General features: G+C 45.4%; 1 protein-coding gene across 7 annotated transcripts in view; it reads right to left on the bottom strand.

Annotated features, from left to right (window-relative positions):
- The window catches only part of PIAS3 (protein inhibitor of activated STAT 3), a 38,715-nt gene that overhangs the window by 3,956 nt on the left and 16,612 nt on the right, over nt 1–18,147 (bottom strand). For 3 of the 7 annotated variants that reach the window (XM_043502080.1, XM_038382662.2, XM_038382664.2), the window contains exons 3-13: nt 15,727–15,811; nt 14,892–14,942; nt 12,214–12,304; nt 9,983–10,117; nt 7,308–7,413; nt 6,605–6,678; nt 5,938–6,098; nt 5,468–5,604; nt 4,816–4,987; nt 2,573–2,706; nt 522–559 (exon numbers count right to left, since the gene is read on the bottom strand). In XM_043502080.1, the coding sequence (XP_043358015.1) occupies nt 522–559; nt 2,573–2,706; nt 4,816–4,987; nt 5,468–5,604; nt 5,938–6,098; nt 6,605–6,678; nt 7,308–7,413; nt 9,983–10,117; nt 12,214–12,304; nt 14,892–14,942; nt 15,727–15,811 (1,184 nt within the window). Of the gene's footprint in view, nt 1–521; nt 560–2,572; nt 2,707–4,815; nt 4,988–5,467; nt 5,605–5,937; nt 6,099–6,604; nt 6,679–7,307; nt 7,414–9,982; nt 10,120–11,085; nt 11,138–12,213; nt 12,305–14,891; nt 14,943–15,726; nt 15,812–18,147 lie in introns of all 7 variants that reach the window. The other 4 variants (XM_043502078.1, XM_043502079.1, XM_043502081.1 and 1 more) reach the window with 3 other exon arrangements.

Below are 18,147 nucleotides of genomic sequence, written 5' to 3'. Positions count from 1 at the left end.
AAGAAGGTATTTCTAACTAGCTCAATCACCAGCTCTGCCCCGAGTCCCCTGTGAAAGGATCAAATGCCAGGCAGGCAGAGAGCAGCCCCTGGTTAACAAAAAAATACGCCCACTTTCTAAACTGCACTGCAAGTTTGTCTAGATTCACTAGCAGGTAAGTGATACATTTTCAACTCAGCGTGCTACCCCCTTCCAGAACCTGGAGTAGTGAGGCAGAGTGGTGAATACAGGTGCTAATAAGGAAAAGAAGAGTCATTTATCGAAAGCAAGAATCCAGCATTCCAAGCCACAGAGAGCACGTGGACCATTCCAGGCCACAGCAATGGAACCTAAAGGCATGTGGCTGAGCATGGCCATGTGAATGTTGGCCACATCAGGCCCAGATTGCTACAGTGGAGGAGGAGGAGGATTGGCTGAGAGGAGGAAGACAGGGTTCCTGGTCTACAGATCTGCCAGGGAGGAGAGGAAAAAAAAAAAAAAAAAGAAAGAAAGAGAGGAGAGAGCCCCCCACATAACCTTACCTGATTTTCACTTTGAAGGAAGGTAAACAAATCCAGACCTAGAAAAATAAAAGGGGAAAATATCTTAATGGTAAATAAATTTATGGGTGAGGGGGAGGGAGCCAATTTGTGCTAGATTTTAAGAGTCAACGAATGGGATGGGATCTAATTGATTCTTTAGAGACGGTTACACCTGGATTCACCTCAGTACTGTAGGTCAGTAACAGACAGTGATGGCTGCCTTCTTGGCCAACACCAGGGAGAGAAGTGAGGCCTTCCAGAGCTAAAAGCATAAGCTGCTACAGCTTGCGCTAACAAGCCACGGCTCTGTAGCTGCAGTTGTCACAACTAGTATCCTCTGTAGATTGGCAGAGGGGAGACCTCTGGTGCACACTCCCCAGTGGACTACAAAGCCATCTGTAACTGATCATGTAGCCTTGGTGTTGAAATACATCGGGGGCGAGAGTCTCACACAGCGTTAGGGAACCTTAAATTGGGTGGAAGTCCCATCATCACTGGGCAAAATTTACTAGCATATTTGCCAACTATCTATAGGATTCACTTTAAATAAGAATCCTTAACATCATGCACTGCTGAAGTGCAGCCATCTTGGGGGTGGAATGCAGCAGCTGTTTAACAGCACTCAGCAACGCTACCGAGCAGCTGAGGATGGGGGAGTGCAAAGCATGTCTACAAAAGGAAACTATAGGTGGAATTTAGGGAGGCAATGTCCCAAAGCGGAATGGCCCAGAAGCTGGTGTTCACAACATTTTTCTTTCAAAATGCACCCGAGGTCCTTAGTGTCACAAAGCTCAGGGCTAGAGCTGGGCAAAGAGGTTTTTGGGGTTTTGTCAAAAAATGTAGTTTCCGTCAACCTGAAACTGTTGCCTGGGATGGGGGAGACAGAATCACGACTCTGGAGCAGGGACCTGACCTCAGATTGACCCCCTCCCTGGTGAGCACCTCACCCACTAGGCTACAGGCTACTCTGGGTGGGCTGCCATCAGTCTTTTCTGTTGCAACTGTTCCACTTTGCATAAACTGTTAAATATTCATTGGGCCAAAGAGAGAGACTCTCTAGGCCGGTGAGTAAGGCCTCACGCAGGAGGGAGGGGACGTGGGTTCAAATCCCTCCTCCGATTCCAGCAGAATGAAATGAAACTTTTTGTACAACCCGAAATGGACACCCATGCCCTGTGTGCTGATGCCAGACAGCTAAGAACCAGCTAGTTTATCAAAAGCTTCCTAAAGGCCATCAGCCTGTTACCGTGCAAGTGTTCCACCAGCCAAGGAGGAGGAGAGGGAGTGTGCTCAGTGGTCTATGCGTGGGACTGGAAGTTAGAACACTGCTCGTCCTGTCTCTGCCACTGACGTGCTGTGCAACCTCAAGGCAAGTCACTTTCTCTCTCTCTCACCTCTCTCTGTCCCCATCTGTAAAGCTAGAATTTTAAGGTCTCCTTCAGTGGGGAATAGTGAGTGATTTTTGTGAACAACTTGGAGAGACTCAGATGACAGGAAGCTGTTTTCTAGATCAGTGAACTATTGCCCTGCAATTTTGCAGGTCTGAGGAGGTTACAACTGAATGACATGAGTCTCTCCACTCTTCCAGGGTGGAGCTGGCTGCCTGCCTCCATTTCCCTTTATGGCAGCCACGGGAGGAAGACCAGGAATGGAAGTCTCTGGTCATGAAAAGCATTAGTCACTAGGCCAGCTAATGGCTAAAGTCTTCTTTATCCTCTGTTACTAATCATCAGCTTTCAATTATTCTGCCTCACTAAGGCGCTCACCTGCAGGTCTGCAGAAATCTTGCACCAGGGCTGGTACTTCAGGCTCCTGCTTTCTACCTAAGAGAACTCTGCCATTCAACTATACGTGCTCTGATCTGCAACAGTCATGAGGCTGCTCCAAGCCTTGCAAGGCTGGGCGAAAGAGCAGCCCAAGTACCTTTGTGGGTTAGATCATACATTTCTGATTTGGAGGCCATGGGCGCTGGTTGCTACAGCTGAGGTCTTGGTCTGGTAAACTGGTACAGTTGCCCGAATAGGTGATTTGGAAAGCACTGCTCTCCTTACCTTGAATCTCTGATGGCACCTGGTAGGAAGGATGGTATTCAGGGATTGGGAGGCTGGAGAGATAGTCGCTGCCGATAGCTGCCATGGGAGGACTTCGAAGCACAGAGGATGGCTGGTGATCAACATTTAACACCCTGAAATGGCAGAGAAACGCAATAAGGCAGAGCAAAGCAACCGTAACTCCGGGTGTGAAACACACCAGCAGCCTGCCCTTAAAGTCAGAGACAGTGAAGCACCAGGAAGAAACCCCGAGAGACAATACTGGACACCAAGCAGCAGGCCCCACCCCACCATGGGAAATGAGACACAGACGCAGCATCACCATCTGTCCTGAACACCCAGCCCCATTAGGCCTCAGCTTCAGGTATCAGAGTTTATCAGTGACTAGCTGCACTCTGTGCAGTGCCTCCATCCCAGAACTGTTATCGGCTGTCCTACCTATGCCCTCAGCTTGTGCATATAGGGAAGCCAGTGTCATGCAGCGGGCAGAGCACTGGACTGGGACTCGGGAGACCAGGGTTCTATACCCGGCTCTGTCACTGGCCTGCTGGGTGACCTTGGGCAAATCACTTCCCCAATCTATGCCTCTGTTTCCCTATCTGTAAAATGGGGATAACGCTACTGACCTCTAGTGGAAAGCATGCTCTGAAGTCTATGGATGGAAAGAGCTATATAAAAGCCAGATATTATTACTAGTAAGAGAAAGAACACGAGGTCACCTGTTTAAAGATACACTGCTAAAATAAAAATCAGTAAAAAAAAAATCTGACTTGGATCTAAGGTACTTATAGCCCCCCATTATGGCACTACCTGAGCGCCTCACAACCTTTAGTGTTTATCCTCCCAACTCCCCTGTGAGGTCGGGAAGTGTTATTTATCCCCATTACACAGAGGAGGATCCCATCACCTTGCTCTTATCCATCGCTTGTTATCAGTAGATCTCATAGAAGGTCAGTATCATTCTCCCTGTTTTAATGATGGAGAAACTGAGGCCCAGATCTGCAAAGGATCTTCCACTGATTTCAATACCTTTGTGGATCTGGGCCAGAGAGACTACAGGTACATCTACACTGCAAAAATAATCACCACCACCACTATCACCAAATCTTAGAGCCTGGGTCAACTGATTCAGACTTGCGGGGTTCGTGCCATCAGATTAAATACAGCAGTGTAGATGTTCCTGCTCAGGTGGGGCCCAGGCCTGTCACCCAGCAAGGGGCAGTAGGTCTCAGAGCCTAGGCTCCAGCTCGTACAGGAACAGCTACACTGCTGTTTGCAGTCCCATAGCACCATCCGCAGTCAGTTGACCCGAACTCTGAGACTCGCTGCTGTGGGAAATTATATTTATTTGTTTATACCAGTGTAGACGTACTCTAAGTGACATGCACAAGGGCCCCTTCATCATACAGGGACTGATCCTGCTGCTGTTGAAGAAGCAATACAAACCACAATCCCATCAGGCAGTGTTTCCCAAAGTCTGGGGTATGCACTCCCAGGGGCACAAAGGACTAACCAAGGAGGGGGCACAACACGTGTGCCATGGAGAGAGGACAATGCCCAAATTAATTTCTCTCTTAAATGGTGTCTAACATTTGGAACAAAGACAAGGGAAAAGCATGGTCTTTCCTGCTCTACACAGAAATTCTATGCACAAAAGTTGATACCAACTCCTGCATTTTTGTCCATTAGTGAAATCAGCAAAAAATCCACCAAAGTTGTCATGCACATACTGCATATTCCAGGCCTCTGAAATCAGTACAATTCCCCAAACACACTGCTATATCTGAGTAGGCACCAGTTCAACATGAAGCGATTGTGAAACTCAAATATAATAAGGGCTACACCGAGTTAGTGAAACATCACACTTTGTGAATTAAAAAAGAAGGAGATACATGAATGAAAACAGCATCTACGAAAGTGACACAGGCTATCAATCCCCTTGCTTCAGGGAACGCTCTGATCATGGCCCAGGGTCAAGCCGAGATGTGCCTCCTATCCCCTTATACTATGGCATCAATACAACTGGCAATGTGTATTACTGTGAGAGTGGAGAGTTTGCCTTTCCTAAGCATCCTGTATAGACTTCCAGAGACAGAACACAGGACTACGGAGACCACTGGCCTGGTCCAATACATTCCCTATCTATGGGACAAGCTGCCTCTCCTTGTTACTGTGACATCTGCAGCATACAGGAAAGAAGGCAAAGACAGAAACCCAGAAAGGGTTTATAAGACACTTCCTACCCCTTGGGCCCTACAGCCGATGGGATAGCCACAGTGGAGACAGGGCACTGTTTCTTGATAGGAGGCTCCTCCTCATCTGATGAGCTGTCCAGCGTGAGGTCGATGACCTCCACTTTCTTTTTGCTCTCCAAGGAATGCTTTCCATCCGAGCCCAAGGCGTAAAGGGAGCTGGCTGCAGAGAGAGGGGAAGCAAGAAGCTGCAGTTGGCCAAGGTAGCTGAAGGCAAAGTACTGCCCCACAAAGAAGCTTTGCACTTCTACAGCATCTTCCATCTGAGGATCTCAAAGCATTTTGCAAACATTAATTAATCCTCATAATAAAAGTGTCATCCCTTTTTATAACAGACAGGGTATTAACACTGGTGTCCTAACTAAATTTCAGCTCTAGTACTTGCATTCGGCCTACCTAGAATTACCCTCTGCCATTTCAGCTTGACATGGGATTCTTCTTCCTTTCCCATTGTAAGCTATTATGTAGCACTGCTGTGCATTGTTAAACACTTGCCATGTTTCTTGGCTGCACTTCAGTGATGGAGCGATCCCTATATACTGATTGTATTTCAAGTATCTGAAATGCTTTTGGACCGTTCCAGAGAAAGGTGCTATGGAAAAGCAAGACATTTTTAAAGAGATGGTGCCCGTAGCTCCCGTACCCTCAATCCCATTGTACGTAGACGTCGGGCACACCTCCTGGTTTTCTTTCTTGGGCTTCATGGGACACCAGGAGCCATCCTCCATGAACTGGATCTCATCGCAGTCCGTGCACGAGTTGAGGATTTCCATGAACAACCTGTCACGCAGATGAGCAAGAGCATAAGCTGAAAAAAGCCATCAACGAAAAGACCCGCACCTCTGAGGGAGCCCGCCTGGCCCTCAACACTTGGGTGTTGATGTTACAGACATGAGGGGGTTGGATGGGGCTCAGGGGACTGGTAAATGAAATAGAGATTTACATTTCAAATCCAGCTCAGGCCAGTACTGACCCAGAGTCAGGCTGGTCTATGTGGAATGAGTGGGAATGTTAGACTAAGTTGTTCAAGGCAGGGACTGTCTGTACATACCAACGTTAAACTACAAATAGTTTCCAGGCTGGGGCTTGGACCCAGAAACCTATTCAGCTTACCCATCAATGATCAGGCTGTCATAGGGGGCTTTCTTATCACATACAGGGCAGGTCCATGTAGGTTTCTTCTCATTCATCTGAAGGTAGAGCGCAGCATCAAAGCACTGGAGGTGGGTGCAGGTAATGGCTCGGCAGGGCACTATTAGCCTCATCTTACCAAGCTGGAAGACGGAGAAAGGAGAAATTAACATGGTTTGATACAAAGCGCTTTCACGGGGCACCATGAGAAACCAACAAATTCAATGTTTTCCTATTCTGGCCCTTTCACTGAACGTGCCCAGAGAGCCAAACTTATGCCAGGAGGGGTATGTAATGTAGCATCAACTAAGGCTTCACCATGGATGGGAATGCTGAACCTCCTTGGACCTCCCACCCCACACATACGTACAAAGTGGAAAACTTTACACAGCCTTAGTCAGTATCACACATTTTAAGCTATCCCCAGAAAATACTATATACATATGGGTGTCTATGCTGAAAAGTTTGGATCAACATTTCAAGCCAACTTTTATGCATGGGGAAAAGGGGCTGGTTTAATAAAAGACTCCTAAGGAAGAGAACCTTTTATAAAACCGGAACAGCAGCATTAATATTGGTGTTACCACACGACATTTTTAGGCAAACACAAGGTGGATGTTGAAGCATAGAGAACTCGTATAGAACCCACCGGACACATGAGAGAAACCCGTAAGCTCGTTGTCGCTATCTCGCTGTCGGGATCAGCTGTTAATTTTTCTTTGACTGAAAGGAAAAAAGTTTCTCAGGTCTATCAAAAGTGTTAGTGATATTTTTAAGATTATATATCTTATAGTATGAAGTTATCTTTCTAGGAAGTGTTTAGGGTAGCAAACACGATATTTCTATTATATTAGACCCTGGAGGCCCCAATCAGGGCTCCCTTGGGCATATAACAAATAAGATCTTACAACCTACCTTTAAGAGGAAACAACAGGTGGAAACGATAGACAAAGGGAAGACGCTACCGGTGAGCCAGCATATGATTACTGTACTAAGCAGCAAGCACAGCACACCAGCTGACTAATCATGCTTAAGTGTTGGATAGACAAAACAGCACAGCGGGGTTTTAAGGAGAAGAGCGGCCTTGTGAATTTTTACATGGAGCTCCTCCCATGACGTTCCCAGCAGCCAGGCAGTTTAACCCCCTTCCCTCCACTCACAACTCAGGTACCTTTGTTTTCAACTGCAGTTCATGCTTTTCATAAACATGGTATTGCTTGCGTGTGCGCGTGTCTTTGAAAGAGGGATTATGAGAATCTGTGCTGGACTCGTTTGCTGTAGTAGGATTCAGACCTATTCAGCTAGAGATCATGTAACAAATGTTTGAAAAACGTAAAGCAGCAGCTACTCACTCAGGGCCCGGGAGTGGTCTGGGTTCCGAATGCCCTTGGCTCTCAGCTTCTGTAGCAGTGTGACTGAAGTCAGCTGTTTCACCAGGTAAACAGACAGAGAGTAGTTCTGTTGACAGAAAGACTGACATTAGGCCATCTAGTCTACAAAGCAAACTACAAAGAGGGCTCGTCTCTGTTTGTGAAGCCTGGCATAACTGTGCTGAGCTGTAAAAAGGGATTTTTAACAACTACTAGTGAAACTTTGTACCTGTATAACACTTTCCTTAATGTCTGTACAGACCCACACCAATACAGGCCCTTTCAATTAAAAATTCTTGTGTGCTCCCACACTAGCCCTGCTGGGGGAGGCCTGGCTCTTTCTCAGGAGTTGTACCTCAGGTCTTTGGGGTCCCTCAGCAGCGGTCTACTGGGATCAGCTGTCCCTCCACTCCACCATTTTGGGTTTATCCAAATCCAATTTTTGGGGAGCCTCCACAAGGGGACCCATGCTTTAGGCCACTCCCCTTGGGTAGCAGGGCCTATTGTCTACAAACTTGATCTGCCAACTGGCCCGCACTATGTGAATTCTAGGTGTTCAATCCACTAACCACACTTAAAGCTCCAGGGGACACATTTCACACAAGTGCTCTAAACTCCTCAGGTCATACAAAGATTCCAGAGTGGGGACACTGGCCCCTTTGCCCCACTGTGGGAACAACTGCCTATCAAGGTGCCAATCTCCATGTACATCACCCGCTTGTTCTTTTGTACACCCCAAAACCTTTTCTCATAGGCCTCAGGCGCTAAGTCAAACATACAAAATAAGGCTCTCTTGAATGGTTCATAGTTCCCAGCATCAGTCCAGTCCACTTGAGCATGTGCCTCAGTGATTTGGGGACCCAGTAAGGGAGTGACACTACGCAGCCAGTCTGCAGGGGGAATTTGGTTCAACTCACAAACTATCTCTTCCCCCTCCCCGACCCCCGCCGCCTTCCTGGAATGGGACCAATAATTTAGCACCTCTACCCCCTGCAGGGCAGGCATCCTACAGTCTCCCCCCACTTAACTGTTCCCTTGTGTCTTTCATTCAACTGCTTTTCCACATACTGTTTCACGATCCTCTAGTAACCGGACCTTAATCTCCAGCCTCAATTCCTCCATCCGGAGCCTTTTTGCGTCCAGCTCTAGCTTCTGCCACTCCAACTCCAGAGCTGGGGAACTGAGCCCTGTCCATGTCCAGCTGCTGCTGCAGAAGCTGTGGCTACCGCCTCCTCCATCCTCTGACTCTCTCAGAATCTTGCCTAGGTCTGGACCTCTGCTCCTGGCCTCCTCATCCCACCCAGCCCCACAATCAGCTGTGCCTTGTTTAACTTCCCAATGCTTACCTCTCTCTCCCCCTGCACAGCTCTGTGATGTTCTTCTTAGGAAGGTGGTTATATGCTATTTTCTGCCATTTTCTTTGACTAACCTTGTTTTTACTGCTGAGAGTCACTTATTGCAAAATACTCCTGTTGCATTCAGAATCTGCCCTTCTCCCACCAGCTGTCATGGATCGAGTGTCTGGCCTATGCTCCAGCCTGTAACCAGTCTCTTGTGTGTGACCCCTTTAGCGTGCCAGACCCCAAGGATCCACAATTTTACAGGGGCAGGCCTGTGGCTTCCATGACTCCAAAACTGGGTCTTTGGGTGCCAGCACTCCCTGTGTCTCTCGGGGGCTCCCTGCAGCCAGTCCAGCCAAGCCAGACTCCTGTGGGAGACTTGTGCTACCCCTTCAGAGTGCCACTCTCTCAGGAAGTTATTGCAGTGACACCAGGAAGCCTTTTCAAAACAAGGTAACAGTTTATTAGTCATTTGGCCTACAGAATCGGAAAGTCCCGAGGTTGGCAGAGAAGCAAAAGTTCAGACTGGCCAATGCCAGGACTTCACCCAGCCAAGCTCCTGTAGCATCCATCCTGACTGACTCTCTCTCTCTCTCTCTCTCTCTCTCTCTCAGGCCTGGTCGACACTTAAAAATTATATCAACCTAGCTGCACCTTTTAGTGAAGTCCCAGGTCAGAACCCTACCTCTGCTCTTACCCCAGCCACCTGACACCTTTCCACTTTGTTCCCCAGCTTGGGTCCTTTGCTCTGCTTCCCTGCGGAGAGGTAGAGGGAAATCTCCTCATAACCAACAGCCGAGAAGATGATGAGATTGTCCTGGCCATTGAGGTTTGCATTGTCTCCAAGGATCCTTTGTTCACATGTGTAGACTTTATTCAGTTTGTCAATGACACTGGTCTCCAAGCAGGCTGCTGCGTGAGTCAGACACCTCATCCCCTCCCTTCACACTCAGTGTATAGCTATGCAAAGACCAGAGGGGAAACTGATGCATGCACAGGGATAATACATATACTATCAAAATTCCCACATTTGTCATAGTGCCACACTACCACCCTCTATTGGATGTAATCAGAATTGCTGTTAATAGTTAATGGAGATTCTCTCTTAGCTCAACTAGTAGGAGTCCATGCTTTCAGAGCAGGAAGTCCAGCATTCTCTCCCTGCAGTCACCATGCAGGTCTGAGTTGCTATGGTGTGCAGCACAATGACAATTATGAAGACCTAGGAGGCCACAGGTTCATTACAATATCTACTTGCCCGGGAAAAATCCTTTGGCTTAAAAAGGCTCAGCACCTGCTATGCTTGACGTCACTTACTCTGCCGAACTCGGAGGACCAGTTCACAATGATTGTATTGGGAACAGTTGCCGAAAGCCGCACCAGAGGAGTGATGTTGATGGGACGGCTCGGTCGTTTTGGCTCCACACCATTTTTAGTGGGCGGCAGATAGCCCTGCAAAGGCAAGGAAGCTATTTGAGATCAACCAAGTTTCCTTATAGGGTCAACGCCCTGTATGACATACTGCAAACCCTACTCTTTTATAGCTGGCTTTATCCTGAGGTCCCCCTCCCCACCAGCGCAACATCTGAACAATCAAAACCCTGGCAGCAACACAATGGAATTTTAATCTCAGCTAATACAACACGGAATTGGAGCCAGTTTCAAATTCTATGATCCGTTTTAATTTCACAACTAACTCCAAGCCCTCCTCCAATACTGACGTGCACGAAGTGTTTTCGTTTAACCAAACAGTTCTGGCTGCAGCTTTCTTGCAGGCTTTCTGTAAGGTTATTTATTTTGGACAAAAAAAAAAAAAAAAGAGGGTTTTCTCGTCTCGGCATAGGAAGCTGAAGATGCAATTCAGACTACACACGCTATACCCGTGCTATAAGATTTAAGAGGCAGATAGTACCCAATGGAACAGGAATCACTAAGACAGGGTCTTCAAAAAGACTGGGGCAATGTTTCCCTGTCAATGTCTGCCTCAGGAAGATACATGGGTTACTTGTCCCAGTTTCAATTTGTTAACTGTAAAAAGCCTTAAAAAGGGGGTAAGAATTGCTCTTTCCATGTCTCTCTCTCACAAGGACATTCGTGGGCTTGGGAGCACAGCACTACAGCGACACAAGTAAAACCTCCAGCACTGTTTGAGAAAATGGACCACAATATAATGCAAATTAATGAAAATTCACTGCTTCCCATTCCAGCTTAGTCATGTAGGACACATTAAAGCAGCTACAGACCCTTTATGTGAATGAGAGAATCTGAACAAGGCACGATACTACGCTCTCAGGCCAGAGACCTTCTATTCTCTATTACATACAAAAAGCTGCATTAAAAGAATGTCATTTAGTTACAAAGTCAAGCACTCAAAGGTTAGAAAATGCCAGAGTTATGGTTGCCCTCATAACCTTAATTCTTAATTCTGCCACAATTGTGTGTCTGTTCTATGCACTGAATGAGGTAGGGGTCCTGTGGGGGGGGGGGGGGAAGGAAGTCAATAAGCAATAACTATCATAATACATTCACACACGGGACATAACAGAGGTTGCACAGGCGACTGTAAAGGCAGCATTTCATTCCTTTCAAATGCTTGGTTTTGAAACTGAAATACTCTTCTTTTAACGGAGCTTTTTGTATGTAATTTCCTTGCTTTTGGTTCTTTTTTTTTTTTTTTAAAGAGAAAAAAATAAAACCAAATTCCGTTACCGGAATTCCCCTATTCTGCATCAAGAGGGCTTTGAACCCTGAACCTTCAGCACTGCAGCGGGGGGAATCTGGCAACTTCCAGGCCAAAGGAATTTTCCAAACCCAGAATAATAAGGGACCTAAAATAAAGCTTTCTAAAGACTCAACCTTAATTATGAAGAGGCCACTTCCAAGCCATAATATTAATGGAGATCAACAAACTGGGATATTAAGTTGGTGACAGACTAGCCTCAGAAATGCTCAGTTCAGAGGAACATCCAAAGGTTTCACGGGACAAACCTGAAACTCCCTAATGGAGCCTGATTTTCAGAAAGTGAGTCGTTCAGTGCTTTCTGAAAATCAGACCCATTTAAGACATCTAAAGATGGCAGCCTAAACAACGACCCAGCCTCCCCCTCTGAAAATCCTGGCCCTAGTGCTTATCATCCCCACTTGGATCTATTGAACTAGGCCAGAAATCTCACAAGTAGTACAGGTTCTCAAGTGAGAATTCTGTTAATTCTCATTTTGAGTCAGGTTGAATTATTGCAGGATCAGCTTCTCTTATGCTATTCTGGCACTTCTGCCTTCACAGTACAAGTTATAACCAAGTAGTTTAGTGTTCAATTAGAGGAACAGGCAAAAGTTTGGGTAAGTTATTCCTTCCAAACCAGTTCACCAGCATGTAACAAGATCACTAGAACATTATAATGGCACCATTCAGTTCTTAGAGCCAACTTTGAATCTCTGATATATATATGCATAGCTCCCACAAAGCTTAGCGGGAGTTGTGGTTGCATATTTGAGGGCAGAATTTGGCCCCACGTCTCCCATATAAGCAAGGAATGAGGTTTACTCACAGGCAGAGGGCAGAGTTTTCCATTGACCTTGACAAATAAATTAGGAGGGAAATAATCTTCTTGGGGACAGCTGGTTTCACACAAGCAAAACCTAAGAAGCGGGAGGGAGAAACTGGCAAATGAGTGGTGACATTCACACAGAATGGCAGCTAAAGCTTTTCTTTAGAGAGAGAACATTTTTCAAGCCAAACATATCAATGTTTGGAATACATGCCAGTACACAAAAATGTCACGTGTACAACAAATGTATTCTACACACTCCACACAGAAAATCTATTGGTTCCAAATGCAAGTTTCATAGATGACAGCAACTAAAACCAATTACTAGTGTACACCATGCATGTCCCAGGCAGAGGTAATCCGTGATCTAGTCTGAAAAACCTAAACTCCCCAGAACCACAAGTTCAAAGTCAAGCCATGTTGTCTTAAGCCTGTCAGCCTTCCACGGCAGATAAACTGAGCTCCATTCAGTTTCCCATGTGGGAATATTTTGGATGAGGCCTTAAAAACGGATGCCCTATCTGCTACTTTAGTAAGAGTGAAGTTTGAATTTGCCTTGTTCTCACAGTTAAAATTCCCACACAACCAGCTGTTATGAAGCATGCTTGGTGCCATATGGTTGCTGCCCTCCATCCCAGAGAGCAGCGCTCTTCAATGGTGCAGCATCTATCAATTACCCGGTGAAAGGAGCTACAGAAATTCAAAGTCATTTAAAAATAACTTACAACCATCTGAGGAACTAAAATGGAATTACATTTATCTGAATGTAAATCTTGCAGCAGGAGGAGAGATTAGTTATTACTTAGGGCGTGTCTACACTTAAATCACTTCAACTGCGCCACAGTAGTGCTGCAGTGTAGACACTACCTATGCCAATGGGAGGGGTTCTCCTGTCAGCGTGGGTAATCCACCTTCCGGAGAGGAGGTAGCTAGGCTGATGAAGAATTCTTCCATCGATCTAGCAATGTCTACACTGGAGGTTAGGTCGGCATAATCATAGAATATCAGGGTTGGAAGGGACCTCAGGAAGTCATCTAGTCCAAAGCCCTGCTCTCAGGGGTGTGTATTTTTCAAACCCCCAAGAGACATAGCTATGCTGATGTAAATTCCCAGTATAGCCCTGCCCTTATATTCTTTCATTGCTCATCTACCACCACTTAATATCTTACAATTGCCTTCAACAGGCATAAAAATGTCAGCAAGAGAAACCCAGAATGGGATCGCATTCAAATTCTAATCCCATTTAATCAGATGATCATGCATTTTATTTTGTTTCAAATTAGGCTGCTCTGCCAAAGAGAGACTACACTGAAACCAGAGACTTGTCATACAGTCTTGAGTCAAATATGACACTGGTCTGCTTTTTGTTAGGACGAGCCCTGGCGTGTCACACCGATGCAGATCCTTGCGACTACCAGGCCAGAATCTGTACCTATTGTTTTCTAACCTATCCCACTGCAGTCTCTGCAGGCCAGACAGAGAGAAGGATAAAATAGGGGTTAGACTTCTCTCTCTTGCACTGAGGAAGGGGAAGTTTTCATGCTGAGGCATGTCTGAGAAAGTTGAGCCCAGATGGGACTCCTATGATATAATTCTCATTTCTAAATCCCACATTTAAGTTTGCTGACTAGAGGCAATAGTTCTTTCTGTAGCAAAAGAGAAGCATTCAAACACCACAGAAGCTGTACAAAGGCTTCTTTCTTAACACTAATGGAAGATGTTGTACCCCTAAAAATATGAAGGGAGATGCTGGTTGAGATTGGTTGAAAAAAAAAAAAATTATAATCCAACTCTGATGGGTTAAGTGCAGGTGAGGTTTCTACCCACCAACATACAATGCTTGTCTCAGTCACACAGGTGAAATTTACAAGAGTCTTTCTCCCTAATTCATTTCAGAGAGCAAGAGGCCAGTATGTTTCATAGTACTGTACACATACAAGAATGGAGCAAACAGAGCAGGGAAAAGGAGGTTAGAGAGCCTCTAATCAGAGGGACGTAGCTCACTAGCTTGTTATTGCAGAGTCAACACACCAGAGCCGGCTGCCGCAATTTCCAAAGTATAGCTTGTGAAGCACTTTGGGATATTTATCCTTTAAAATAATAGGCACTTTACAAAAATGCAAGATAGTTTAGAAATAGTATGGAGGAGTTGTGAACAGAATATTGCAAGTTTTAAGGTAAGCTACATGTTTTGCTTCCTGCTGCACTTTTAATAGTGACCCTTTAAAAAGAAAAAAACTTAAAAAGTGTTTAAAAAAGGAAAGAAGAAAAAGGAGCAGATCAGATCTATGAAACATAAAAGCTGGTTAAAAACAGCAGGATTGGATCTTCATCAGGCAAAACTCCCATGGCAGTCCATGACGATTTTGCCAGCTGACTGCAGAATGGAATGTTAAGGAGGAAAAACAGATAGCATGCACTCAGTCTCCTGGATTCTCACGATGATTCTGCTTGCTTTAGTGTCTGACCTCAGCTGCCTCTTCTCAGATCTTTGTCTCAATACAGCACCTAAAGTTTCAGAATCCTATAAGCTCTTAGATATGCAAATCCAAATCACTGAATGCTAAGGCCTGATTCCCCAAAATTATGATGTTACAGCCAAAACAGCGGCTCAAAGAAAAGGGTTTTGGGCATTCACTTTTCAGATCAAGATGACATACAACTGTTCTAACTCTTACCTTAATTGTACCTGTACAGTGTAGTCACATTTGGCACCTGGTAAGATATCTCTGCAACAGAAAAAGATCGCTTAAGTGGCTGGCATTGCTTACTAGGCACAAGAATAGTTACATCATTATAAACATCTCATTAACCATGATATAATAATATATCTTTTAGTACTAATAGAACAAGTGCCCATGAGTTGTAAAAGCTACTTTCTGCTTTTGGTTAGTCTGTTCTCTCTAGCAGCCAAAATCCCCAAACAGCAAAATATTGTTGAATGGAAGACAGGGAACAGACACATACTTGAGAAAGAAGATGAAGTAAATAAATCAGAAGAGACTTATTAGATCATCCAATCCATTCCCTTGCTAGTGCAGAGCTGTTTCATATGCTAAAAGGGATAAAGCAAGCCAGCTAGAGTACCAGCAATGCAAACATGATCCTGAAGCCAGTTTTATATGTTTTTATCCAGTTATCATTAACTCTGATACGTATACAAAGTCAATCCCATTATACCAACCTGGAGTCAGCTCTTCAACTTCTGTAAGTGGGATAGCACCACTGAGGTCAAGGCAGCGACATAATTTACACCAGCTGAGGATCTGGCCCAGGGATTTTATTCCCAGTTATTGCAGTGAAAGTGCTCAGGGACACAAGCTCCCTTTCCCATGTCACCTGAACCCCTTGTCTTTGTTAGTTTCAGCCACCCAACTACTTGCCCAATTTTTCCTCCCCACTCCCCTCCTCTGACCTGGCAGTACTACTGGAGTCCAAGTGAAAAGCCTGCATAAAAGCCATATGCAATGCACATTGGGCAGACAGATCATGAAGAGCCAGCCATTTGCTTACCTAGAGGTGAGAATCTGTTGAACTTGCTGAGGTGTTAGGGCAAAGGTGAAGTGCGCCTCTTCAAACCGCTGGCTGTTTGTAGATGCTGTAGAAGAACAAAAGAAGGAGGTGGTAAACATTATCTCGAACACAAGGCTGAGCTCTCTCTGCTCCTGGAAAGACGGTTGGTCGTCAGCAAGGCGTTCTAAAAAAAAAAAAAAAAAAACAATCTCCCTCCCTTTTCACACGTAAACTGATCTACGATTACGTAAGAACACATCACATGCGGTATAAATACAGAGCAGTCCTTAGTCATAACTCCCATGGGTTTCAATGGTAGTTGTGCACAAGCAAGGATTGTAGTCCACACCCTCACCAAGTATTCTTAATTCCGTGTGCTTCTAACACTAGCCTTCCAGTCAGGGGCTCTCAAAGAACATCGCCCACACAAGGTAGCACAGTACTGTCACCAGCATTTTACAGATGAGGCATAAAGAGGCAAAGTGGCTTACCCAGAGTCAGTCAGCCAGTGGCAGAGCTGAAAATAGAATCCAAGAACCCTCGCCTCCCAGTTCCCTGATCCAATATTTTCACCACATAACCTCCTGACTAAGCAGTAATGATCAAGGTGCATGGCACTTCCTGGGAGTTAGAGATCAGTCTGTGGGCCAAGACACAGCTAGGCAATCCTGGGGGTCATAAACTACCCTGGAAATTATAGTCATTATTGTAATTATAGTAGGAGCACACTCCCCTAATAAGAAATAGACCTTTCCCTCATCTTCCCCAGGCATAAAGACACAGTCAAGGTCCTAAATAAATCTAAAATATAAAAACAGCTGTGCACTTACTTAAAAAACAAAACACAAGGAGAAACCTATGTAGGGGGTGAATCACGTACTTTAAGCAGCAGTTACTGACAGGGAGACAAAATTTTATGGATAAGCATGGTCCTCCTGAGAATTAAACTCTATTGACTTCAGAGGGAGATATCACTTCTGATCTAGTGCAGGTATTTTCATGTAATCTATCCTTGTGAGGAATTTGCCTTTAAAAAAGTTGCCTTCAATATAGCAGACCACCAGTAATGCAAACTTTGTGCTTCTAAAATAAACCAGGAGCAAAAAGTAAACTCAGGTAACCTACAAGACAGCAGATCTTGTAGAATTTCAAACACAAAGCACTCTGCTGCACTTGCTCTAGGTCCTATGCCTATCCCAAGAGATCTCAAGCAACCACAATTCTCACTGGAGTCATCCTAGATATACAACATCCCTCTGGATCAGGACAAATCAAAGCCACGTATATCTACCATGCACTGCTTTGCTTGTGTGTGGAAGCTGGACTGTTTGTTTATTCCAACGAAAAGGTAGTGTCATTGGGCCACATGGTATCAGACAGATTTGTAAAGAGCGCTGGTATCACATTTAGGAGGAGAGGCATTACATAAATTCCAGATAGTTATGTCAAATCTGCAGTACTGAATTGGGGCAGATGTTAGTACATACTGCAACACGCACCAAAAAAGGACTCTGATCACGTTCCTAGGCACAAGAACACCCTCATCCCCACCTCCCCAAGAACACAGTTTATCCCACTCTATATTCTGCAAGAGAGGATTCCACAGTGAGGCCAGGAGCTTGCTTCTCCAATTTCCTGAAGTTCAAGAATGTGAAGAATGTGAGGTCTGAAATACAGAAACTTTCCTCTGCAGATGACCTGCCAGAACTTGTGCCAGCTTCCAAAAACAGGCTAACTGACCTGGCAGCATAAACTCAAGCTCTTTGGAGAGGTTTTTGACGTCATCTTAATACTTTCCATCCTATCCTTCCACTCCTCAGTCCTCGAGTAAGATCAAGGCCCTGCTCCTGCTCCAGCTAAAATCAATGGCAAAACCGCTAAATATGGTGATAGCAGGACCTAGGCCAAGGTCCATGAATTTCACCACTGTCCATCTCCCTATCACTCCTTTTCTATCCAATACCATTGCTCAGTTCAGAGCCATCCTATAACACAGAGGTGCTCAAACTTTGTTACGCAATAGCAGCTTTCCAGGCCCACTGGGCCACACCATTTGCAGACATTTGTTATCACAAAGAGTCACAATCGGCACCCTCAATGGCAACCTCTGCACACGGAAAAAGGAATTAACAAACAAGGAGCCCCTCTGACCTGACTTTGTGGCTTCTTTTCCAATCTCATCAACAAGATCTCCATGCCTTTTTACTCCTGTGCCATACAACGCAGACTCAGGTCTTCAGGGCAGGAATGCCAACTGCCTGAGCATCCATTGTCCTGGCCAGAGCTGCATTCCGACTCCTTCCTCCGTCCCAGCTCGGAACCTCTGCTAACCTTTCTGACAATCCTGGCATCATCTTTAAGGTCTTTCTCCAGTCCCTCACTGGATCTCCTTTCTTCTTCCTCCTCTGTCAGTATCACCAA

The sequence above is a fragment of the Dermochelys coriacea genome, chromosome 24, assembly GCF_009764565.3.
Source record: "Dermochelys coriacea isolate rDerCor1 chromosome 24, rDerCor1.pri.v4, whole genome shotgun sequence".
Taxonomy (NCBI): domain Eukaryota; kingdom Metazoa; phylum Chordata; order Testudines; family Dermochelyidae; genus Dermochelys; species Dermochelys coriacea.
This window is presented reverse-complemented; position numbering and strand designations above follow the sequence as displayed.